Raw genomic sequence first — 26406 nt, forward strand, 5'->3', positions numbered from 1 at the left:
TAATTTCCTGAAACTAATATCAGTTAACGCTTTAACCTCAAACTACATAACTGGCATTTATTTAAATTTTTATCTCATTACAGTCAGATTCCCTAGCGTCGAAGTGATGCTGAGGTTTTATTTATCAAGGGAAGAATTTTACTTTGCTAGTATTAGCTTATCCTGCCATCTGGAGGAGAAAATGGAAAACAAAAATTATCAGCATAACCTTACTCTATTGGGATAAACCGCGTACTAAATCACGAATATCCCAGTTAATCCTAATAATTAATATATTTCTTCGTATGATATTGGAAATTCATATAATTTAGTATTTCTTTAATAAAAATGTAGTTTACTTTCTAGCTCATAAATCGCTTTCATACCTCGTATTTCTTTACTATGTGAACTGCATTTAGAATAAGTAGTAACTAATGAGAGACTTTCATTAAAACTGGCGAACACTGTTTCAAACATTTTGCGTTTCAAAGTAATAGTAAAATGTAACGTGTTATTTAATATTAAAAATCTATTCAAAATAATGAGTTGTAATATAATTCACATTAATTACAAGTTGCAACATTTTCGGAGGTAGCATAATTTATCCTAATGTGAACAAAATCATTTGAGTATAAAATTAAATTCTATCACGTCTCTCTTTGTGTTACTTATAAGTGTTCAACCAGTAGAAAATATTAAGCATTTTGAAAAAAAACTATGTATATAAATATAATGCAGGGAGAGATAGCAAAGAGTACTGCAACGTTTGATAAATGATTGGCTATGAAAGAAAAAAGTAAAGTTTATTTCAGATTAACATTTAAAACATTCCTATTAAGCTCTGAAATGTTACTAATATTAATTCCTTCAGTATTTTGAAAAAAATTCAGGAAACTCCTTACTCAGTTCTCACTATCTGGAAACCTTCTGCACCTTTAAGTACTAACCGGTTACCCATGGGTCATATATGATCCATTGTCTATTTAATATCTATTACAGTCTATATATTTCTCTTGTTTTATTCAATTAATTTTCTATTTTAGATTTTTTCGGAATGAACATTCCGTAACGTTTAATGTGTCCGCAAAAATACATTTATACAAATCTTACATTTAGTCAGTTTTCACAAAATTCCAAACTCGCTTCAAAACCAATAAGAAATTTAAGAAAATATTCACAGCTAATCGAATGTTCATTGTTAATTAAGAGATTTCGAGAGAATTGCATAGTGCTTTTATAAAGAAACCACCTTCAGTATATTTAGAATAATCCCTTGAAAAGAGGATTCGAATTCAAGATGCTTGGTGCTTTATAGGCTAACTGAAACTACTACCTGATGTTTGCACGTTGAAATAACAAACATCACATAAACATTCATTTTTAGTCCTAAGAGTCAATTTGCCCTAAATGTCTATTAATTTCGTTTTGGTATTCTGAGTCGCAAACTTTAAAAGGCTGTATCACTTTTCAAATCGTTGCCACCATATATTATCGCCCTGTCTTATATTTAAAGAAATTAAATAATTGAGAATCTGCATAAATGTATGTATGTTTCTCGCATTGTGATAAAACACCGGTACGTAGAGCCATTCAATTTTGAATAACGTCATCTTCCTAATTTGAATTTGAAATTGGTTTTTTATTGATTTCATATTTTGTAACACTTCAACAAATTTTTGATTAAAAAAACTAAACAATTTCAAAGCGAGCAATGATAACACTGTACGAAAAAAAAATATTTTTATCTCAAGCGCGCGAGACTCTGTATCAGAAATTCTAAAGATATGCTTATTTTAAAATTAATTTCCGATATTGCTGTTGAACTTAATTTTATAGTTTGAGTACGTAGAACATGATATTTAATAAATAAAGGTAACACACAAAACGTTAAAAAGACTCCCCTTTGGACGTAATTTAAATCTGAAACCATTCAGATTTCTTTATATATATATATATTTTGTTTATTAAAGATTAGCTGCAAAAACTGTAAAACGTTACGCTAAAATTAATTTCATAATTGTGGGGAAAATATTGAATGGGAAAAAGTAAGCTAAAGGCAGAAAGGAAATCAAAATAAAATCTAAATTTTAATTTTAATATAAAATTTATATGACGTCAAAAAAGCATTCAGTTGCTTTTGACTTCAATATATACTAATTTGCTTCGACAAATCTCCACAGTACCTTTCTGCTTCAAAGAAATTTAAACTCAATGAGCAGCTAAATACTTTTTTTATTTTTTCTTATTATTTTCTCTTATTTTCTCTCTTAATATAAAAAACTTATCCATTATTTGCTTGCTATATCTTCACTATTACTGAATTCTGAGAGCCGATATCAATTAGAGAAGAAGCAGAAAAATATAAAAGTGGGATAAAACATGTCTCCTAAGGCAAGAGAAACTGCATTACAGGAAAATAATAAGAAAGTCTTCACACGAAAAAGAAACAGAATAGGGAAATAGAATAACGCCAGTCGTGAATTGATACAGGAATGAAATTTTCAATTACAGTTTCAAAATTACCTGTCCGTTTTCATTCTATTAAAACTATTTCATTCTATTTTTTAAAGAAACACAGCTATGGAGAGCATATTTTTCTTTGGTATTGTTTGAAATTTTGTATATTTTAATTCAAAAATATATAAAAAGATAAGAAAATATTTAAAGGAACGTTTCCTTTCTTCGTAAATTTTAGGATTGCTTTTAAAACTTAATGCCTAAATAGGAAATCTCATTAATCATATTAAATTCAGGCCTTCATATTCATTACTGTTCCCTCAAATTTGTTTCTTTGTTCACAAATATTTTTATTTTGGTCTTTAGAATACAGTAGTCATAATTTACATCGCTTCAATTGTGTGTATCTTATTAACATGAATCTAAATCTGAAAAAAATGAAAAGTTTTGAAATCTGAATGTAAAATCTGAGAAAGTATGTATCCTACTTTTTTCCGCTTCCCAAGGTTTTCTACTTTGAACATCAGCAAAATAAAAATGTTACAATTAAACTATACAAAAAATGTTTGAATAATTTTAATTCGGAATAAAATTAAACTGCTTTAAAATGAATTTACTTTCAAATACGTGTGACTTTAATAATAAGTTTACTTCAAATGAAAACATTTTATAAATTTTCTTTATGAACAGTTAAATGGAACTTTTGTTTAGCAGCTTATAGTAATAAATACTAGAATGGATGTTTCTTTCTATTCCTTAAGTGCTGTTCCTGAAACTAGAAATCGATTAGCAACATTGCATTACTAATATTCTCACAGCTTCTGTGTATACGTATCGGGCACAATTTTGTCTGCTGGAGCAGTCTGGCAATCATTTACATATCATGTAAACTCGCATGCATAGAGTACGTAAACGCTTTCAACCATTAATACTAAGTATTAAAATTAAGTCTTCATTTGAATATGAAATATATTTTAGATAAAGCAAGAAAATTACGAGCAATAAATAGCGGGACTTGAATAACGGCATTCCTTCAGTGTGAATGAAAACATAACAAGAGTGGTAAACATTTAAAACGTTTCAGGAACCTGGAGTCCTCTTCATTTAAAAGCGAATGTCAAGCCCTATTGATCATCGTCGGACATTTCTTTATTTCCGTGCACTTTCTATAACGATCACGTACAGGATGACGACCTCGGGCTGTTATCTCAACACTTTCTTTTCCTTCCCCTGTCTCTCCTGTTTTCCTCCGCATCAGAATAGAATTCCAGTTTGCTTTGGAAGGGTCCAGATTTCCTTTGCGGAAAAGGGGGCATAAAAGGGTGAGGTGGAAGGTGTGAATATCGTACATATAAATCAACCGTGGATGAATTCTTCATTTGGTAAGGGTTGATGATTTATCTCTCTTCTCACGCGTGTGGAATTGACTTTTGTTTGCTTTTTTTCTTCGAACTTCTTTGCTGGTACTTCTGTTATTTGCTTCCTCTAGTTTGGGATATAATGCGGAACATACTATTTTTCACGCTGAGCAATAAGAAATGAATCACAGCTGTGCTTGTTTATTTTTTAAGAAAATTAGTATTGGAATAATAAATAGATAAAAGTGTTTTCTATTTCCTTCTCTAACGAATGGTATAACTTCCAGTTCTGAATATTAGCTTAATTATTTAGGCAAAGCACTTCAAAGCCATTTCCGTAGGTTTTCCTTCCCTTCCTGGATGAGGTTCTGTGAAAATAATCATATTACAGTTATACAAAATAAAATTACGAAATCCTTATGCAGTCTTCTCACTGACTCCTGAGGAAGAAAACAAAGGGTCTTGAGTACTTTGGCACTAATGGATTATTTTTATGGAGTATGAAAATTCATTTTAAAGAATTTCTTAGCCAATGAAACATGCATTTAAGAGAAAAAAACAATATATAGTTTATCATTAAATATGTGCCGTCCTTTACTATGGTCTTCCGACATGAGTCGGGCAACTGACGGATTCTGCAGAACATTTCTTGTGCGAAATGATATGAAATCTTCAGTTCATTTTACAATGAACTGAAGTTTTCATAAAATGTCCGAACGTATGCAACGCATTTTGTACCAAACGGACTAGGCAGTAATCTTAAGATCTATGACAGTACTATACGCTCGGTTTCCAGTTAAGAGTTTCTAAATTCGAAATAAAATTAAATTTTAGATTCGCTTTCTTACCCTTCCGCCTATTATCAACATGGAGTATTTTATGAAATGCAACCTTTTGTTAATAAATGGACATTCAGTGTTGCCAAAAAAATTTCAACTAAGGTAGCAAAAGAAGACTTCAGAAGTTCAAAAAAATCGCAAATGACGTCAGAGATTACATGATTTTTGTGACGTTATATTTATGCGCGCTCACATGACCTCTGACGTCATCACAAATTTACTGTTTATTGGTTCCGTAAGTTATAGACCATATTCGATTCTTAGTCGTTTTAATTACGTATCTTAGCTTTAACGAACAAAAATTTTTAAATTATATTGCTCATTTTCAATTGTTTAAATATTCATTTCTTTTTCAATTAATTCTCATTTAATTAAGATTCTATTTTAAAATTAATTTGTGCATATCCGTTCTTAAGAGATTCCTCACGCTTAGATTGTTAGTGCTTTTGTGCTAATTAAGTTGGCAGTTAATTTTGTTTAATTCTTTTTTTTCCCTTAATTGTGAATATTTTAATTGAGGAATGTTTTGCAGTACGTTTTTTGTTCTGCCTAGTGGCTTATTTCAGATTCTGATTATTTAAGAAAGCCTTGTTACTTCTCTGTTAAATTTATTATTTAGAAAAATACCGTTGCTTTGATTTTTAAGTCATTTCCATTGCCTAGTTCTTAGTAATATTATAATCAGGAGAGTAAATTTCATTTCTTTCTCTATTTGGGTACCTAATATATGTTTTATTTCTTTCTCTGTTTGGGTAGCCAAGCTGTAAGTTTTTTTGTTCGATTCGTTGTCACCGTAGAACTGGAAGGGTAAACTGACTTAAAAACAAATCGCACGGGGCGCGAGAGTGGGAGATGAAAGATCTCGAAATATGGTTTTTCAGCTCAGAGCTGCTGCAGCTCTGAGTCGCAAAAAGTAGCATCCGGAAATGATGGAAGTCGCAAAAATTTCACAAAATCGCAAATTTTAAAATTTTAATAGCACAAGTTCTTCAAAAGTCGCAAATTTGCGAAAAATCGTACGATCTAGCAACTCTGTGGACATTTCCGACTTACATTCTGATTTAGTCGCAGCAGTTGTTCCTTGTAACGATAAGCATTAGTATTTTGATCTAGTTCATAGTCGTCATAATAAACCAGACACTTTATATCCCACTAGAAGCATAGTAGAACTTTCTTATAGTGAATATTGCATTTCTATGATGTTAATACTTCACCCAGCCTTTTTTACATTTGGAATTGTCATAACATATCCACATTTCATAACCCGGCATGATTTTTCAAAGGAACGATCTTCTGTGTTGCTTATTATACAAATTTTCAAAACAATTCCAGATTTTAAAAACATTTCTGCTTGTTCTTCTAGCTTGATTCGTGTGGGGTCCATTTTCTTAGAATTTGTATCTTTCCGTTGCTTATAAAAAATTGGAAATAGTTTGTGTGAATTACTCCTAGTTGTTCAGTAAATTTGGTTTGGTATTTGGCATGAAAATTCATAAGGCCAGCAGTTCATCGTGTGCAACTTTTTGCGGGTCTACGTTACATTTTCGATTGCTGAAATTAAAATTCTCCAGTTTAAAAACAACTGCCATCTACTTACTAATCCAAAAATCTTCTCAAGAAGAGAACAGATTGATGCATATTTTCTTCAGTAATTTAAGCTTAATGAAACTGAAACAAATGCGATGAAGAATAAATAATTGTCTTGTCACCTGCCATTTTTTACTTGCGTTAGAGATTAAAATGTGTTTGATTGTTTAGGCCAGGTTTTGTGTGTTTTTATCTTATTAAACCTGTTAATGTCACATGACGAAATCACTGAGAAATATTTCATAGAAAGTTTATGGAAGTTTTCGCTCTATGTTCTGCTTTAAGATGTTTGGCTTAATGTGATCAATGCAGCTAGCTCTATTAAATCTAATTACGAAGTGCAACTATTTCCTTTCCTCCCACGTTATCGATATGGAACGGATACGTGCATGCTGAGCAAGACATAGTAGCATTTAACATTAAAACTTTAATGATAAAGAGTCTTCTTGAGCATTACAAACAAAACTATAAATATTACAGTCTACCTGACGAAACTAAAATTTGCATTCCAAAGATAATCTATGGGAACCACAATTCCCTACTTTTTATCAAGATAGCCATAAAATCTTTAGCTTACTGATTTGTACAGGACTTTTTTTCGTCGTTACTTCCTCATGACTAACCAATGGTGACTGCTTTATATAGCTTTTTATAGTAGTTCCATGTATATTAACTGCCGCGTTTATGATTCGGCTGCCGTTCTTAAGGTAGGCTCCAACTCAGGCCGCAACAGCCCTCCGAAATAAGACAACTACTAGTGACCGATTAACCGATCTACTACGGTTCCAACTAACTGCATAAATTCCAACGCTCTTCTCAAACTCTGCATAACCCTCTGTAAGGAATAAGCTCGTAACTGCGTTCGAAGTGATTGAACAATATACAAATTGTTACACTCGCCCTCTGCATGAAACATCCTTGAAATAAATAGTCCTTAAACAAATTTTATGAAACGTTTTTCAGCCTAAATTTTAACCTTAATGTGGTTCTTTTACAACAATTCCTTTATTTAAATTTATCTTTTAAGAAATTAAGTTCCTGGCTGACATCTTGGCAGTTGCATCTAAAAATAATGCAGTTTATAACCATATATCTTGTACAAATTACCAGTCCTTTGTAATCGGCTGCACTTCTCTTACTCATCAATTTATCTTATTTCAGCTGAGGTACTTAAGTTCCGTTCATCTGTAACAATTTAATACACTATAATAATATTCATCATAGTATAATAATATTTACATATTCATATTTCTGGCCGAACATTATTAACAATGATTTCTATTATGAATTATCGAAAAATAATCCGATACAGGTAAGAAATTTGCTATTTCCAATCAACGAAAGACGAAGAAAAAATGCTTCTTAAAAACTAGCTTTAAGGAGTGGTAAAATAATTTATTAAACTTGGCTAGTTAACTCTATGTGGATTTAATAGTAATAATGTATAATAATGTTAATATGTGGGTGTTAATATAATTTGCGTTATTATGTGGCGTAAATTCCACTGTGAAATGTTCAGCGCTATTCCCATAGCTTGCATAAAATCATTTCCAAGTAACGTCCTAATAGCGTTTGCTTCTGACAAAGCAATAAATTTCATACTGACTATCTTTCCTTCAACATCAAGATTTACAATCGTAGTCAAAGCTTGGACATTTCTTTCCTTGCCATCTGCTAATACCATGTAATATTTTTCGTTTTAAATCTAAACCCTCGATCTTTTAACAATTTATGGAATCCTTCTCCCGCGATGGAATTATATGTTGCTGTATCGGCGCAAAAAGCTGCTCTTTCTCCACAGACATTTACAATATGGAGTTGGTCAGTAGGTCAGATGATTCAGCTGCATACATGTTTTACAAAATTCACGACAGTTGTAGTATCTTCGTTTACCTTATTACACTTAAGGCATTTCGATAGTATGTAACCAGAATATCCATAACCATAGCAATGAATAAACGTGTTTCTTTCTGGTCTGGAACTAGTAAATTTAGAATTTTCAACGTTTCTATTTTAATATGGTTAACGTTTAACTTTTCTTTTTTAAATAAATTTAATGTTACTTTAAAATATGTTTGTGTGTGTGTGTGTTTTTGGCAATGGGAGGTGCTGTTTTCATTATGCTAAGTCTCACATTTTCATAATACTTGAGCTTTTCGGCGAGCTCCAACGGATTACTCATTTTTGATAAAATGTCTATAAAATGTTTTTTCCCGTCAGGAGATGTACTTTTCGTTAGCTGATCTGCAATGATCAAGTCTTGTAGTTGCTCGAAACTGGAGCTATTCGCTTCTTCAACTCATTCTTCAAAATACGATTTCAATTCAAAAGCAAGGTCCTTCTATGTAATTTCTGTAGATTTTCTGTGTTCAGAAAACATTTGTCGAAACCTCTCAGCTACAAATCTGTATCAATTTAAAATCATATCTTTTACTTTCTCATAATTTTCATAATCTTTTTCGTTTTCTCTAACAATTAATTTATTTATCTGAGATGGTAATTATTAAGTTAAATATAAGATCCAATTAATTTCAGGTATATTTACGAACTTCGGTTGACGCTCAAACAATGTCAGATAAAGTCCAATCTCATCTTCCTTTGGGTTAAATTTTGGAAGAATGCAACTCAATTCAAATTTAGGCTGATCTTCTTGAAAACAGATTCCTTTGACATATTCTTATTAACTTCAAGTTGAAGTTTTAATTTTTCTAATTCAAATTGTGCGTTCATTTGCTATTCTTTCTTATTCAGTTTCTTTTACAGCCCTATCTTCAGCTGCTTTTTGTTCAACCAATTTCAGTCTTTCCACTTCTTTTTCGGCTGCTACGCGTTCATCCAAAATGTTTTTTAACATATTCTTTGTAAATGTTTCTTCGCATGTTTTAGAACTTCATGTTAAATCTTGCAATCGCTCGAATTTAAGTTATCTGTAACTTGTAATGCAAGCTTTAAAGCTGGTATTTTAAGGTCCTCTTTGTGATCTTTGCCTAAACACGCCATCTCGAAATAAATTTAATTAAAGTTTTTTTAAATAGTTCAAAAGTCTCTAATCTAGCTTATTATTGCTGTCGGTAACACTTAAATATTTACAAAATTAAATAGATCTTCACTCTATATTAAACTAGACATAAATCAATTAAACGTTACACAAAATAACATAAATCATTATAACATAAATCAATTAAATTTTACACAAAATAAATCTCCTACTTATAGCATAGTTGCTTTACAATAAAACGAAGGACATTGGATTAATCCTTCATAAGCCTGGGTGGCTATTTATTACCGAGTTAGCAAAAATCAAAATTCTTCATACAACCAGAGTAGTGATTTTCGTCCTTTAACTCAGGAAAGTCTAGAAGAAAAAACTGAGCTTAAGTTTCGGTAATAATTTTAAATTTTCGGGCACACCGGTGAGCTGCTATCTTCTTTAGTGTTATTTTACCGGATAGCTGAAAATTGTAAGTAACTAACAAAATTTAAATTTGAAACTAAACTTTGTGCATTAACAAAGTAAATTTCATTAAATCACAAGTACTATATAAAGGAATTACATTCCAAAATTAATAAAAAGCAGCATAAATAAAATTTACTTTGGGGCAAGAATGTAAGTTATGTCCATACAACAATCCCCGAATCGCGAACTAATGGTTGAGTTGTTAGTTTTTTAAATCGTTTTCTTTTAAAAATGTTTCTTACTGTTGCCATTTTTTGTTAAGTTACACTGTTTAAATATATTAAATAGCTTTTTAATTGCATCAAATTGTTATTATCTGTTACTGCAATCAATCTGAGTATTTTGAGATTTAGCGTCTAGAAGGCTGAGTCAGAAGAACTATTTTTAGAACCAAGACACGTGTCTATTTCTTGGGCTTCTTTTCGAGAAGACAGTACTGTTTACTGCTCCCAAAGCTCTTGTCTTTATTTTTAACTAGATTCACCTTAAGAATTCACAATGATAAATTGGAGACGGAAACCATACAAAACGTACTACAGGGAAAAATATGGGTTTCCTACTATTGTTTCTTTTCTTTGTATTGCAAGTGATCATAAGTTTCTCTTCGTGGGTATAAAAACTTGTTTTCTCTAAAATACGTATTCGAAATTAAGTTTAGGCAATAAAATGCATTCATCAAAATACCTTTTACCAAGACTCTTGCTTTGTTACTTAATGACAAATTTTATTCAAGTTGGAAATTTAGAAAATGATGATGGTTAACTAAATAATAGTATTTTCCAGCAATAAGAAATGCCTTTATATTTTAAATCATAAGCCATTTTATATAATAAATTGTTTTCAGCTGCGAATGCGATCCTCTTTTAAAATCAAATGTATTACTGTATTTGTTGAAATAAACTGTTCGAAATGAAAGTGAAAAAAAAATCATTTTAAAATCCTCGAAGGAAAACTCTTCAAAACATTTATTGTTTGCAGTTCCTGGTAAAATAGGAAGCATTGCCACTTGAGGGAAATACTTGTTGAGAGCTTAATGCACAAGCGATTTAGGGAAATAAATGCTTACCATTTACGATCTGATGCTGAAAGACGCAAATGGGAAATACTGTACTCAATAATAAATTACTTTTATCAGAATTGCTGACTTTTCAAGAAATAAACAGGGTGTCTGAAAAGGTCGTTGCCAAACTTAACATACTGGTCTGTCATACATAAACAAGATTTACATAGGAACTTTTGTCCAAAAATAATAACGGCGACAGCTAGAGGACAATGTTCGCATGCTTATGGACAATGGGAAGCAGTATCATTTCAGGCGAGGACGTTGCATGAGAAGAATGAATCGTTTTCGAACTCAGAATTGGCCGATATGCATTACTTGTACAGTGCCGGTGACCAGTTACATGGCCACCGATTTCTCCCACCTTCCTAGCGTGCCTTCGTGGTGTAGTAGTTCTGCACTCTGGGCCGATATTCCAGAGGTCCGTGGTTCGATTCCCGGCGAAGGCGTTTTCTAATTTTTATCTTGCCTGCTTCTAAAAAGTACCTTATGTCTCTACAGTGGCGCTCGAACTAAAAGGGTGTTGAATGAGGATTCTCCACACCCAGGATTTGGCGATTGGGTCCGCTAAAAACCCCACTCGCCCTTTAAAAGAGGGAGTATCTAAGGTATTTTTCCCGCCTTCCTAGCGTTACATTGTGTATGAGCGGAAAAAAAGTCGCATCGTTTCTACTTCCAAATAAGTTTAGCAAAGTGTTTAAACCATATCTGATGCTTTATCGCTTTCAACAAATATGCCAAATTTCAAAACGTTCCAGTATATATATTCACGTATATCTTCGGAAATTTTGAATAAAAAATTGTAATTTTTTGCAGGTATGCTTAGAAATACGTTTATTTTAAGATGATGGTAAAACTTGTATAAATTATAATTCAAAATGTTTTTTGAAAATTTTATAAAAATTATTTTAAAATACAGATTTAAAAAATATGTCATAAAAAATGAGTAAATTTTATTTGGAAAGAACTTGGATTTCGAAATGTGAAAGGAAGAATCAGATAAGGTTAATAAAAAAGAGATCAATAAATATATACCAAACTCAATTAACATTGAGGAGCTAACATTTTGAGAGCTAATTTTTTAAAAACTACTCGTGCGATTTTTACAAAACGTAAAACGTGGTAGTTTGGTGTAATTTGTGTCGTAGAATGGAAATATGGAAAACATTGGTACGTTTTTTCAGAAAATGTCCGACATTTGTGTCAAAATACCTATATTAGAACAATGCTATATATAAATCTAATACATATCCTAAGTCGCGCTTTCGAGACATGAAAAACGCAAATTGAATTTCGTCAATCGGCCCAGTAGAACGCGAGATATAGAAGTGTCCCTCTTTTTTGATCTCCGCATTGTACATTTTTCTGGAGTCCACGTAGGTAAACAGGAAAATATGTTGATAACATAGAGATGTAAAGAGTTAACTGGTCAGCAACATAAAATGCCGTATTATGTGTTGTCGTAAGTAAAGAAAAAATATAATCATCAAATGCAAATAATATTAGGAAATATTAATTTTCAGCTAATAGATTTTACAATAAATATAATATATTAAATATTTCTATCAAAATGTTTAGTACATCCTGAAATGTGGGAATAAAATATTTATTTTATCATGTTTTATCCGAGATGCATTTTTAATGAAAACGAATAAGTTCTTTTAACAAAGAAATTTCTATTTTATGTGTTGCAATATGTTGAAGAAAAGAATATCTAACCAAAATGTAAACTAGGTGTTGTAAAGAATGTTTGTGCATCACCAATTGCGTATTTTCGTTATTCATAAGCAAATCTTTTGGGCACGATTATCAGTCAAAATTGGCAGGAAGCCAAAAATTCTCCCTCCCTTTCCACTAGCATACTCACTGCTCTCAATCTCGGAGAGAGAGAGAGGAGGCGCTGCGGTCGTGGCCACGTGCAAAGATTCCTCCCTTTTCGATCGTCCGTGCCTCTTCCCTTTCCCTTCCCCTCCAGCCGCGGAAATATGGAGGACGACCCGTGAACGCAATGTTGATGACGTTATACCGACCTCTTTTTTTTCTTTCAAAGATGTCCGACGACGATCGGCTGTCGCTCACGACTGCCGTGAGCGACGAGGAAGACCCCGCCGGGGACCCCAGGACAACCGCCGCCACACCAAGCAGCTACGGTGGCAGTTACGGCTCCAGATCAAGATCCGGGGCAGCGGCAGCTTCCTTCAACTGCACGGGAGCCGTGAGGAAAGCCGGGTGAGTGAAGTTGAGTTGAATCGTCACTGCGCAGCCTCCGCATGGGGACTGCGGAGTAAACAAAAAGATTCAAGGGGTAGGCAATGGGGAACGTTTTTACGGTTGCGTAGTGTTCATTGAGAAAGGAACTCTCAGTTCCACTTGCCATTAAGACTCTCAGTTCGACCATGCCTAAATTCTTAAAAGGTATGCCAAAAACAGTTTTGAACACTTTAAGTAGAAATATTTGCACCACAACCTTTTCGAGACACTCAGAAATTGCCAAAAAATGAACACAATGATAATCTTACTTGCAAAATACTTTACTTCAAAACAAATTCTAACGTATCTAAAACCAAACTCTTATTCAAGATTCTATTTGGAAGATTATGAAAATATTTTATCTAATTTGCATAAAAAGCTAAAGACTGTAATGTGAAATCAAATAACTTTCAGCTAAACTCATTAATTAATATATATATATTACCGATATTTATGTCATGCAGTTAAAAGGTCACAATTGTTAAAATAAATTCATAATTAAGGAAAAAAGAGCATTAACTATTTATATCTTGTTTACATTTGAGCATGCACCTTCACAGCTGTTACGATCTTTGTAACAGCCCATTTAAAAATATCCATGACTTTCTATAATAAATTTTATTATAAATATGAAAAATTTAGAATTCATTTATCATTGAATAACTAGTGAATACAACATTTCGCTATTTTTCTGCATCATGTTTACCTCTATATAAATTTATCATATAATTAATCCCATGTTTGCATATTTATTAATTATTTTATTTATTATTTGTTGAAACTACGCATTATATTTCTATAAATTATAGTTAGAGTAGTGCAGTTATAATAATTCAGAACAATTAATTAATGGCATTTCGAGAACCTAAATAACCTGATTACTATTTTTGCTACTGTATAGTTCACTTTAAATTTATGTAATTTGCATGCTTGTTTTCTATAATTTTCACCATGTTTTTATATTCGCTGTCGTGAACTTACACAATGTTTATCAGAACAGTGTGTTTTATTCCAAGAATTCTTCCCTGAGTTTACTGTAAATCTTTGTTACATAATTTTGCTAAATTTGTATTTGTTTGTTGCATAATACAATTTCAAATTTCTTATCCATTATGCTTGAGACATAATAAATCTTGACTTTTGTTAATAAAATTACTTTGCAACCTTAAGATAGCATTTCTGCAATTCATCAACTATTGCAGTGAAACAACATATACTGGTTACCATGCGCTCGTATCGGGCATTTCATGTATCGTTTAGCAATCGGTGAACTTTTAAAATTTTTAAATATTTAAGCATCTTATAATTGTAAATCAAATATCAGTTTTTTATTTTAAATTTATTCTTAGAAGTTTTTAGAATATCCTAGAAAGTATCTGGAAGTTTGTTTGCTGGATCTCTGTAGGTTTTTAGTTAAAAAGTAACATAAAAAATAACGATATTCAGTGAATCAAGTGCTATTTTGCAGCTTCCAAAAATACAAATATTGCTGTTTCCTAAACCCTTAGATGATCAATTTAGAGTTCAATATATGAAACAATCAATCAACAAGTACGCGTAAAATCATTTTAAATTGCATGTTTCCGTTATTATTCTGGCTCCTTTCATTATATTTATTATTTACGGATGTCAACATTTAATAACTTTCAGAGAAAATGTAATACCAAGAAGATTCTGCCATAGCAATATTCAGATTGCAAAGGCCTATGCAAATAATCTAAGATTCAAGTTCCTTAGCTAATTAATGAGCATGTTAAAAGGTCAGACGTGAATGCATTTGTCATTTCTTCCCTCCCGTTAGCTGTTTTTTGGGGGGAGAGCTGTTTACTATTCTATAATAAGCACTGAATTGAATAAATATCTAGGAGATGCCGACGGAGAAATGTTCATCTGAGATTTAGCAGGTAGGCTTCATTTTAGACCTACTTGTTGCTGGTTAGTCAAACTGCCGTATCACAACTGAAATATACTAACATCTGTCTGTTACGCGCAGAATTGTAAGACGATATTTTAAAGAAAATAATGAGGATCATTATATAATTGCATCTCTAGACGAAAGTCAGAAGCTTAGATCGGCGCATTCAAAGGCATGCAGTGGCGGTGCTATAATCACTATTGCCACTGTTCTGCAGAGTATTCAGGGATATTTGTATGTTCAATATCATCAAGAACAACTTTTCAAACACTGAACAAAAATGACATCAGAAGGTAGCTTTTAGTTATGTATCTTGTTCCTGTCTTACTACCAGTAGTAGTAATCACCAAGTAGTAGTAAGAGATAACTTGGAAACAGATCCAGTACCCTACGATTGATCAATAGCATATTTAGTCAAACTCACATTAGTTTTGGGATGCTATCACCAACAATAGCCATTCACTTTTAATTAGTATAAAAGGTACAATGACGACATGTTGATAAGTGGATGAAATTTTGCAGCCGATCACACTGCTCTACCTTCAGAGGTTGCAAAGTATTATTTTTAGCAAGGTGATGGAAGCATGTTTGAAGATACAGCCAAAATGTTGGGAACTCTGAAAATCTTTGAAATATGTCTGATAATGAAATCATGTACAAACAATACAAAGTTTTCTGATATAACAGCCCGTATGCTGATTAATAGTTAAATATATAACACAGTTAAAAGATGATATACAAACACAGTTAAAAATTATTATATACTGTGTATACCAATGGCATTTTCGAACTGAATAAAAATAGAAGTTTAAATAATCTTAAATAACTTAAAACTGTGTCACAAACTGGAATTTACCTGTGACAGCAATTTATTGTGTACTTATTGTCTTAACTTATTGTCTCAACTTATTATTGTGTACAGTAAACTTATTGTCCCTAACAAGGAAGTCACTAACATAAGAAAACTGTAAATCATTTGATTGATTACTTAATTTTAAAGTATAGAGAAAATTTGATGAAAATATTGTCGTTAAATCATAGAAAGTAAAGAAATATTCAAAACTGCTGCAAATTTTGTCATAAAATTTGGTGTTAGAAATCTTAAAAAAACTTTATTAGTTTATTTGGATTCTATATACATATTCAATATTAATACATGTTGTTCTTTTTAAATCTGTAACAATAAATTTAGAAAGGAACCTACAATTTCCAAATTAAGTTAACATTCCCTATTGGAAGACTTTCTTGTCAGTCGAAAGAGAGGTTTCATGAGTTAATTTCGTAAAGTATTAATCTGCAGGATTAAGGCAAAAATAAAGATGCAAGGTTAGGCATTTAGTCGAGTTTATTATAAAACTGCACAATAAGTAGAATCCGTTGAATGTGATTTTGCATTACACGTGCTTATAAGCTGAGGCACATTCTTCTTCATTTTGAGACGTGTGTAAATACCGATGATCCATTAAGAAAGCAAAAAGATGATTTCATTTGATAGACACTAAAAGTCTAAATTCGTTTTGAAGCAAATATTTTATAAAATACTTAGCAAGTATTTAAAACGTTTCACTGAAGATTTGCATTTAATCTCGATGTAAACTTTAATGAGATGTCCATTTGAAGTCAAATCATGGGAAAAAATTCCATTATATGAAATTACTTTCTTCCTTGAATTAAATAAATTTATAATCACTTAACAATACAGCAAGTCGTATATCCATTTTTGTGATTTTATACTTTTCATGAATCATGATGTGTTTTTAGATTTCTTAGCGTGAAGAAGTGGCTCTTGAGGAAGCGGCAGCAAGTGGAGTTGGCTCGCAAAAGAGGCTGGAAGGGCTACTGGGTTTGTCTGAAGGGGACGACCCTACTCTTCTACCCATGCGATAACCGCGATGGGCGAGCCATCGACACAACCCCTAAGCACCTGATCATCGTGGATGGGGCCATCATGCAACCCATCCCCGAGCACCCCAAACGGGACTTCATTTTCTGTCTCAGCACTGCCTTTGGAGATGCCTACCTTTTTCAAGTGAGAAATCTGATTGTTTCCTTGTCCATTTCTTATTCCTTGCACTAACTATGAATGATGTAAATTATAACTTTTGAACTGCGTGTAACCTTGCACTGAGATGGTAAAGAGAACTTTATATAAACAATATAGTTTTTGCTATACTTTTTAAAATCATCTTATTAAAACCTATTATGTTTTCTACATATGAATTTAATAAATTTGTTTCCAAATTATAGTAATACCCAAACTTCAATTAATGACTTTGACTTAAATGCTTATAGCTATTTTATGACTCCATAATATCTTCAACTCAGTCTTTGTAAATTGCAAAGTCTCTCTTAGTAGGTAATATTTTAGCAAAATTATATAAGCATAAATAACGATTTATTTCAAGTGAAGTTCTTCAAGTTGCAGTAGTGAACTAAAATCTTGGAAATGATAGAATGTCACTCAAACTGCATGGCTTCCGAAGTACACATATGCTTTTGAGTAGATAAATATGTATTCTTCAATTCCCAAATATACCGTCATATAAAATTTACGCAAGAAAAATATGTCGAAACCCCAGAAACTAAAGAATTTCTTACTTTAAAATACATTTTTTAACATCGCCTTTTTCGCTTCAGTCATTAACACTAGTCAATAAACATCTTTAAAGAAAGCATATGCATTTGTTTTGCCTTCTTGTGTATTTTTATGCTACAGTTTCCAGCAGAAAGTTTTTACTTTCGCATACGCAGACATAACAACCAAAATTTTCATATAGTGCGTTAGAACAGATTTTTTTAAAAAAATAAGCAAGATATTAAAAGAACCAATGTTTATTTAATTCATGTAAAAGTAAATATTAAAATTGCAAATGTTGGTTAATTTGTGCCTCTATATTGTGCTCCTGTGCGAACTACACGCCGAGTGTTGATAATGTAAACGGGGTAATTTATATTATATATGTGGATGGGAGAAAGTGAGTTTGTAAATTTTAGGTAGCTATTAGACAACTTTAAATTTGATACTTTTATTAGTTATGCCATTTTCTCCCACTTAGAACTTAACTTGGCTGTTTTAAATGAAATTTACACCCAAAACTACTCACGAGAAAAAGCACGACATTTGAACGACCCGTGTAATGTCCACACCTGCATTTTAATGATCTAATTTTAGTAAAAAATGTGCGGACATTACGTGAGCATATACGGTATGTATATTTTCGAAGATGTCCTGCGTGGAAATAAAATGAAAATTAAAAAAAATGAAAATGCTGTTATATCAGTACTTTACAACTGAATTATCGGTTAAATATTTCTAAGCGAACATGAAAACTATTCATTTTCTTTCATACCTTAAAAAAGTGCTACGCATAAGATTTTTTTAAATTTAATTAATATATAATTTCTTACTAATTCAGAAGTCAAACAACAAAAATCATCGTTATATTTACCAAATTTTCACAGGACTAGTTTCGATGGTTTTACCGAACCATCATCTTCAGCTGCAAAACCCCAAATGCTGATGGCAAAAGATGATGGTTCGGTAAAACCATCGAAACTAGTCCTGTGAAAATTTGGTAAATATAACGCTGATTTTTGTTGTTTGACTTCTGAATTTGTATTTATTCGGCGTGTTATTGTGTCTTAATATAATTTCTTATCAAAATAAAATATTTATAGTAAGTTTTCAGTTAAATAAATAATTTTGAATCAAATTTCATAATTCTTATTTAGTATAAATGATTATTGCATTAACACTTTCATTAAATATCCACATATGTAAAAATGAGAAAAAAAATTCCGAATTAAATTTTAAGCAGAGCAATTTTTAGTTCATTTATTTCTTTGCACCATTAGCATTTTAGCGCAAAAGGGCTAGTAGTTTGGAAATGGGAATTTGCATCAAATCACTATAGCTGCGTCGTTTTACTTTTCAGTCGATTGTGTTACCATTCGACAAATACTTTCAAACTGGATCTGCCTGTTGTGGATTAACAAAACGAAGCTAACTAACAAAGCAATAATAATATTTGTTTCTTTCTTTTGAATTGAATTGATTTAAATAATAAACAAAATCTGAAATGTTTCAGATTTTAAATTACGTCCAAAGGGGCGTTTTTTAACATTTTGTGTGTTACCTTTCTTTATTAAATATCATGTTCCTCGCACTTAAACCATAAGATCCAGTGCAACAGCAATATCGCAAAATAGTTTTAAAACGAGCATATCTTTAGAATTTCCGATACAGAGACTCACGCGCTGGAGATAAAAATGTTTTTTCTGCACAACGTTGCCATTGCTCGCTTTGAAATCCTTGAGTTTGTTAATCAAAAATTCGTCAAAGTTTTAAAAAATAGGAAATCGATCATAAAACAAATTTCAAATTTCAAATTTGGTCTTCCACATGCTCATATTCGTTGGAGGATTACGTTATTCAAAATTCGATGACTCTATGTACCGTTGTTTTATCACAATACGAGAAATATACATACATTTAAGCAGATTTTTCATTATTTAATTTCTTCAAATATAATGCAGGACTCTAACATTTCGTGGCAACAGTTTGAAAAGTGAACCGACATTTATGAGTCCGACGCAAAATGCCAAAACGAAACTAATAGTCCTTCGGGATTCAAATCCCTTTGGACTAATAAGAATGCATTTAATTCATGATCTGTCTAATTAAAAATATTCAGTATTTCCATAAAATGACGTTAAATATTTGTTATTATTTATTTATTTCAAATTTTATAAAACTTAATTATTTGTTTCATGAATAAACTCAATGATTTGAAAGGTATAGCAGTGGCAACAATGTACGGAATTTAACTTTTTTTATCTCTAACCTGCGATATTGTCTATCGGAAAGTCTAAAGATATGCTTTTTTCCTTATATTCTGTGATTTTGCTTTTGAACTGACTTTTATATGGCATAACTCCGAAGAACGAGATATTTAATAAATAAAGTTAACGCACAAGATATTAATAGCATAAAGACAAAGAAAATGTTTTGTAAGCCACCTTACTAAGAAAACTTTGAGAACATTGATATAACGAACTGAAAAAAGACTGAAAATAGAAAAAAATGTATGCCAGAACTTAATACCGAATCGGAAACTCTAAACATATGCTGCTATGCAACTTATGACATATGCTGCAACAAATATAAAAATTTTTGTGATTTTACTTTTGAACTGTATATAGCTTAACTGCAAAGAAAACGATGCTTAATAATAAAGCTAAAAAGACACAAAACAAAGGTAGACTGGTAAACTGCGAGCTTAACGAGAGCATAAAAAACCTTATCAAAGCTCTTGTGGATGGCCTTTGAAATCTGAAACCTTTCAGAATTTTTTATTATTATATTTTTTCTTTGTGTGATGGTGAAGGAATTTTCAACATTTTTTTTCAGGGTGTATTTATATGAGGGAGATTTTACTTTGGAAAAGTTTTATTACATTAGATAATAACAGCAATAATAACAGCATTTTCATTAAACCTGTAGATAATGATCTTTGAATTTTTTTTTTCTAGATGCTAGAAAGTATGCTATTTTAAATATGACGGTGAACTAAATACATCTCACAAAAGGAAGCTACATATGTAAAATTCGTTTTTACTTAGGGTGATAATAGTATTTGCGAGCATAAAATAATAAATATTTAATTTTGATAATTGATCGCCAATACTATGACAAGCCAATACTATGACTAAAGCCAATACTATGACATTTCTAAAGGAAAATAACTGGAACTAAATAGATAGAGATAATGACAGAAAAAAAAGTTAAAAAATTGGGTGTTTTGTGTTTATTTAGCAAAGTTGATAAAAGTGGTTGTAGCATCAACGCATGAGGCAGTTTTAAGCTGCGATGAGCTGGTAGTCGCGCGGTGATGAGAAATAAAATGGAAACAGTGTTCGCCATTTGTGTGTTATACGATGAGCGGTGGCTTCAGCAGAGATACGTTAAGTAGAGAGGTATGACTGTCAGTAGTAAAAGTTATAAATATAATGCCGAAATAAAGTATTTCTGTATTTATTAAATTTTTATGTTCATTGTATTTGTGATGCAATGATTATTGCATGTGGAATTTAGAGCGTAGATCCTCCATTGGAAATAAAACCAAAAATATTACTAAAAAATTGAAATCTTGGGAATTATTCGTCTGTAAATCATAAAGTTAATACTAATAGCTATATTTTTTTAATTCATTTGCAACTGTTTTGTTTTTCTGCTTCTGTGTTAATTTTAATGAAGCAGTTTCAAAGAAAATATAAAAGAATCGAACAAAAAAGGATCTCACAGCAGGTTCATGCAACAGTTTCTCTTCGAGATAAGTTTAAAAAACTTTCTTAAAGATTACACATCAGCTATTTTTAAAAGGTAAAGTTTACGATCTCTATAGAACTTTAATATGCTCTTTGTTAGTAGGAAATACTTTTACAGGCATCGATTGAGTTATAAAATAGGGCTTTCATCTTCAAAAGAAAAAAATTAGGTCAACTTCCTCTGGCGAGTTTGTGTTTTCTTATTCTTTATCGTAAAATCCTATAAAGTAAGATAAAAAATTCTTTTTTTTTTTTTTTTTTTTTTTTTTTTTTTTTTTTTAGATAATAAAATATATCAACAAAATTTATGTCAAAGTTTGTGATGTTTTCCTTTAAGTGCCAATTACAGAAATATTATGTGCTTCCTATATAAAATTTAGGTTCTTAAAGCATTTTCTCTAAAACTAAATTTTAAGCTTTTTTTATATTTCTTTCGATCATTTATCAAAATTAAATATTTATTATTTTATGCTCGCAAATACTATTATCACCCTAAGTAAAAACGAATTTTACATATGTAGCTTCCTTTTGTGAGATGTATTTAGTTCACCGTCATATTTAAAATAGCATACTTTCTAGCATCTAGGAAAAAAAATTCAAAGATCATTATCTACAGGTTTTTGTTTAAGCTTTGCTGAATATAATCGATATTCCCGTAAACATGTATGTGTATATATATACACGCAGACGTGTGTGTATATATATACACATGCAATATTTATATATATATATGTGTGTGTGTGTGTGTATAAATCTTGCGACCTTACTTTTCTTTAATCTCAAAATTTACTTTTTGTAAATTTCCGTCTTTCTGTGAAGCATTTTGAAATAATATTTTTTATTTTAAATTTTCTTATTTCGAAATTATTTTATTTCGAAACTTCAGTATAATATCTCAGATCTCTTTCAAAACGCAAACTGTAAATGCTGAAGCAATTTTGAATTTATAATTATAATAAAATAAATTATTATTCCGGTTTCTTTTCTTTGAACTTTTTCAGGGGTTAAATTCAGATTCTGGTCTTAGACGTCATCTATATTTGGATTATTGTTTGATGATGAAAATGTTTTTCTCTGTTAATATTAAAAATGTCATATTCATCATTTTTGCTTTGTTAATTTAAATTACTATTCAATAAATTAGTTGTGTTATTAATTTATTTTTTATAATTAATTAGAATAATTGCAGAGTTAAATGTTTTTCAGCTTAATGTAAATTTTTCCCTTCTGAAGTTATCAGTTACATATAAATGTAAATTATGAGGACTTAATAGCCTCCTTTTCATCCAAAACCGTGGAGCAAATATTTGAACTCAACGTAATTATTATACAAACAAATTATTTTATTAAATTTTTTGTTTGTCTCCTAATTTTTCAAAGTTCTCCTGTTTTAAATGGCTGCACTAAATGGGCAAAGATAAGAAATCTTTTTTGGTAAAACTGGAAGAATTTGGCTACGAAAACGAGATAAAAACAGATTAAGAATTTGTGGGAAAACCTATAATTTTAATAAGATGGAAATAATAATATTTTTAAGCCCATAATTTTTTTGGCAAGTCGAAGCAAACGTTTATCTTGACTACAAAACAAGTTTATCTCACAAAACTTGATTTATAATAGAAATACTTCGTTGTAATAGCAATGTTTTTGAGTATTTTACTAGAAACTATTCCTACTCATCTGCCATCTGTTTTTAAGAAAGCTTGAAGTAATTATTTACTAAATACTATAGTTAAATGATTAGTATTATATTTTACGTCTGTCAGGTATGAATGAACAATATATATTTCCAGGTTTGTTGATCAAATTTCTATTACAGGCTCCGTGCCAGGTGGAGTTGGAGAATTGGATCAACAGTATTCATTCTGCTTGCGCGGCTGCCTTTGCAAGACACAGAGGTAAAACGGGCACTCTCCACCTGCTACAAGAAGAGATTTTCAGGCTCGAGAAAGAAATCGAGTCGGTAAGCGTGCAATTGCAATCTGTTTTACTGCATTAGTAAATATTTTTTCTTGATAACCGCTGTTTTCATTTTCCCAAATTATTGAAAAAACTAGTTTAGACGTACCAAGAAGTATGATAACATAAATATTGTTTTAATGCATCTGTATTTGTTTTCTTTTGTGCTTACAATTTGAGACATTATCTAAATTGCATATTTGTAAGATAAAATTATCCTCTTGAGAAAATGAACAGTCAATTTATATAACTTCATTGTTGTAAATTTTCGTTGTTAAATACCTGATTTTTTTAAATACCTTTTGGTTGCTAAATACCTGATTAGTAGTGAGTTGCTATTCCTTTAAACTTGGTAACAGCTGCTACGTGGCAAAGCATGGATTCCATAAAGATATGGCTTGCTAAATGTCTTACAAAATTTCCTAATGAAGCAATTAAACATGCTAGTGGTAGATGACGTGCGTGCACACTTTTTCCCAGAATAATATTCAAAAGACATCGATTACTATTTCAGATTCGAGACTTTAGTATGATGTTCATCAAAGTATTTAATAATCAACTGAGATCTATGACAGGAGGAGCATCAGTTTGCTGTTACACTCTCACCACTTAGATGCAGGAAACATTAATTGATGTAAGATATTGTCTATGATATATATTTTAGATATAAGAGAGGGAGCTTGGTACAAGTGCCAAAAGTTCCAAACATTGCTAATGTAGGTATCGCAGACCATCGCTGAACTACCATGACCTTTAAAGAGTTTCAAACTGGCACGCTAGACACATGGCTTATTCCATATTCTCACTTACCATCAGCCGTATTCAGTCGGAATTACCCCTTCCAGTCGTCAAAGCTCCAGTCACGGTGCTATGTAACGCATACAATACGTTGAGTCCAGTGGCGTATAAGGAGAAGTGGACTTTCGAGGGTCTTTGGCTTCTGAAACTCGGAAGCGAGTATGCTTAGTTTATATTTACTGCCCGACTGGTCGTGCCTTGCACCGTACTCGATTACTGTGTAATCATTTAGTCTTGTCGTTCTCTTTATATTGTGGGAAAAAACTCAATTCTCAATCTATTTCTGAAATTTAATTGCTAATGCATCAGGCACCTATCATTTGCTGTCAATCGAAGGCGTCTAAATCGCGAGTTATCACTTTCATATCCCTTTTAACAATTGCTTAAAGCGAGAGCTTTGCTTCCAGCTATATATATTCAATGACAGCAGTGTTACATTCACAGAAATGAGACAGTAGCCCCAGGATATTTGCATAACATTGTTACCTAAAATTTAATAGCAATTCATTACATACAATGTTGATAATACATAAAGTTACAAAATTCACGCAGTTACGAAAACATTTAAAAAACTTTTTAACCAGGAACAGATGTTAGATGTAAAATATCTTATTAGTGATACCTCAGTCAAGACGAGTGATGTTTTGAATGTATGTAACATATGATTTACCATTAGAAACTTAAAAATTACATTTTAAAAAAAACTTTTGCAATGACACACCTTTATTAAACAATATTTTAGCTATTCTTATTGTGTTTGTAGTTTGCAATACGTAATCTGAATTAATGTGTTTAAGACTTCTATATATCTGTTCATTCCACAGTGCCAGGTATTAAATATTGTAAGAATACTCCTGCTGCTTTCATTGTTTCTTATCTCAATTATTTTAAGACAAGTAAAAATTAACTAATTGGATGATCTAGTTTCTGAGTTCTTAAGACCAGAACTTTTATCATTTATCGAAACCATATTTACTCAGATTGATTTTCTAAGTAAACAGATTTGCAAAAATAAAAGTTATTTTCATGAATTCGTACGAAAAGAGCAGGGATTAGATAAACGTAATGCATGAAAATATTATTTTCAAGCTGTAAAATAAATTAATTAATTTGATTATTAATTTGATTTATAAAACAGTCATTTAACAAAAAGCAGAGTTAGACAGCCTTATATGTCTAGACAAATATATCTCGATTAGACATAGTTCCCTCTTCTTCAAGAGCAAACGTTCTTTATTCCTGAAACGTAGATACCTAAATCAGATCACCCTGTTAATCAATATAACCATATTCAAAATCTCCACCAGTCCAAGTTTGCTTTTTTGCCTAATTGAAAATGTGTCTTATTCATTTAAGCTTGGATCGATAACTGAAACTTTACTTAACAATATTATTTAACGAATGAAAGTTAACTAGAAGATTTATACTATGATTAGCAATTATAATATACCAGAAAATGTAAAATTTCAAGTAAGGCAAATTATTAAATTATGAAGCTATTTATACAAATGAAGAAATTTCACCAAACTCGAGAAGTAAATCCACTTTATTATTTAATTTTTTGATAAAATTATATATTTCTTTTCTTTGCATGAGATTATATTTTAACGCCACAGTCTATAATTTTTTACGTTCTTACGTCTATTTTGAGAGCAAATACCAAACTAATGTTTCATTAGTATAAATCTTCAGCTATCGTGTGAAATGTCCGAGGGCAGATTTATCTTCTGTTTCGCTTATCTGTGCTTTCCCTTCTTTGTACAATAATTAATCTGCAAGGAGAAGTAACATATAGGTCCTAAAAATGTCCAAGATTAAATGATATTATTTTTGCGTGCCCGTTGTATAATATGTATAGTAAAATACATATTATATGTAATAATCTAGCCCTTTTTTACACTGACTACTTGGAGGTTTTTACGAAGAGGTTGAATTAATTTTCCGTTCTAAAATTAAGCTATTATTCTGTAGCTAAATTTTACATTTTATCTATATTTTTCAAGATGAAAACATTTTATGCATTTTCTGCTATTCTTGCATAAAAGTTATTATGTTTATTCTTGCGTAAAACGTAAGTGAAGTTAAACATTGTATCATAATCATAATTTAAGTAACACACAGTGAGTATTTCACTAACTGTAAATTTTGTTCTATGAATATCGTATAAATGAAATTTTTATCTTTCAGAAATAACTTTCATCCAAACTGTTATCTACTGTATTTGAATGAACTTAATAGATGAAAATACATGTTAGAATAAATATCCTGTAGTGAGTCTAAAGTTAATTTTTTACTCAGAATATGACTTTCAGGCTTGCATTTAATGTGCATCATTCAGATTCTTTTAGACCGTTCCTATATGATGTAGAAACTTAGTCATTAGATAATAGATATATACAATTCTGCTTAGATATGCCTGC

General features: G+C 31.1%; 1 protein-coding gene across 7 annotated transcripts in view; it reads left to right on the plus strand.

Moving 5' to 3' along the window:
- Positions 1 to 26406, plus strand: part of LOC118195621 (protein still life, isoform SIF type 1-like) — a 749226-nt gene that overhangs the window by 630616 nt on the left and 92204 nt on the right. For all 7 annotated transcript variants that reach the window (XM_085813741.1, XM_085813746.1, XM_085813743.1 and 4 more), the window contains 3 exons: positions 12788 to 12966; positions 16664 to 16931; positions 23049 to 23192. In XM_085813741.1, the coding sequence (XP_085669867.1) occupies positions 12788 to 12966; positions 16664 to 16931; positions 23049 to 23192 (591 nt within the window). The remainder of the gene's footprint in view (positions 1 to 12787; positions 12967 to 16663; positions 16932 to 23048; positions 23193 to 26406) is intronic.

Source organism: Stegodyphus dumicola, chromosome 3 (assembly GCF_044657685.1).
Source record: "Stegodyphus dumicola isolate Sdum_Otavi_A_Nest chromosome 3, ASM4465768v1".
Lineage (NCBI taxonomy): Eukaryota > Metazoa > Arthropoda > Arachnida > Araneae > Eresidae > Stegodyphus > Stegodyphus dumicola.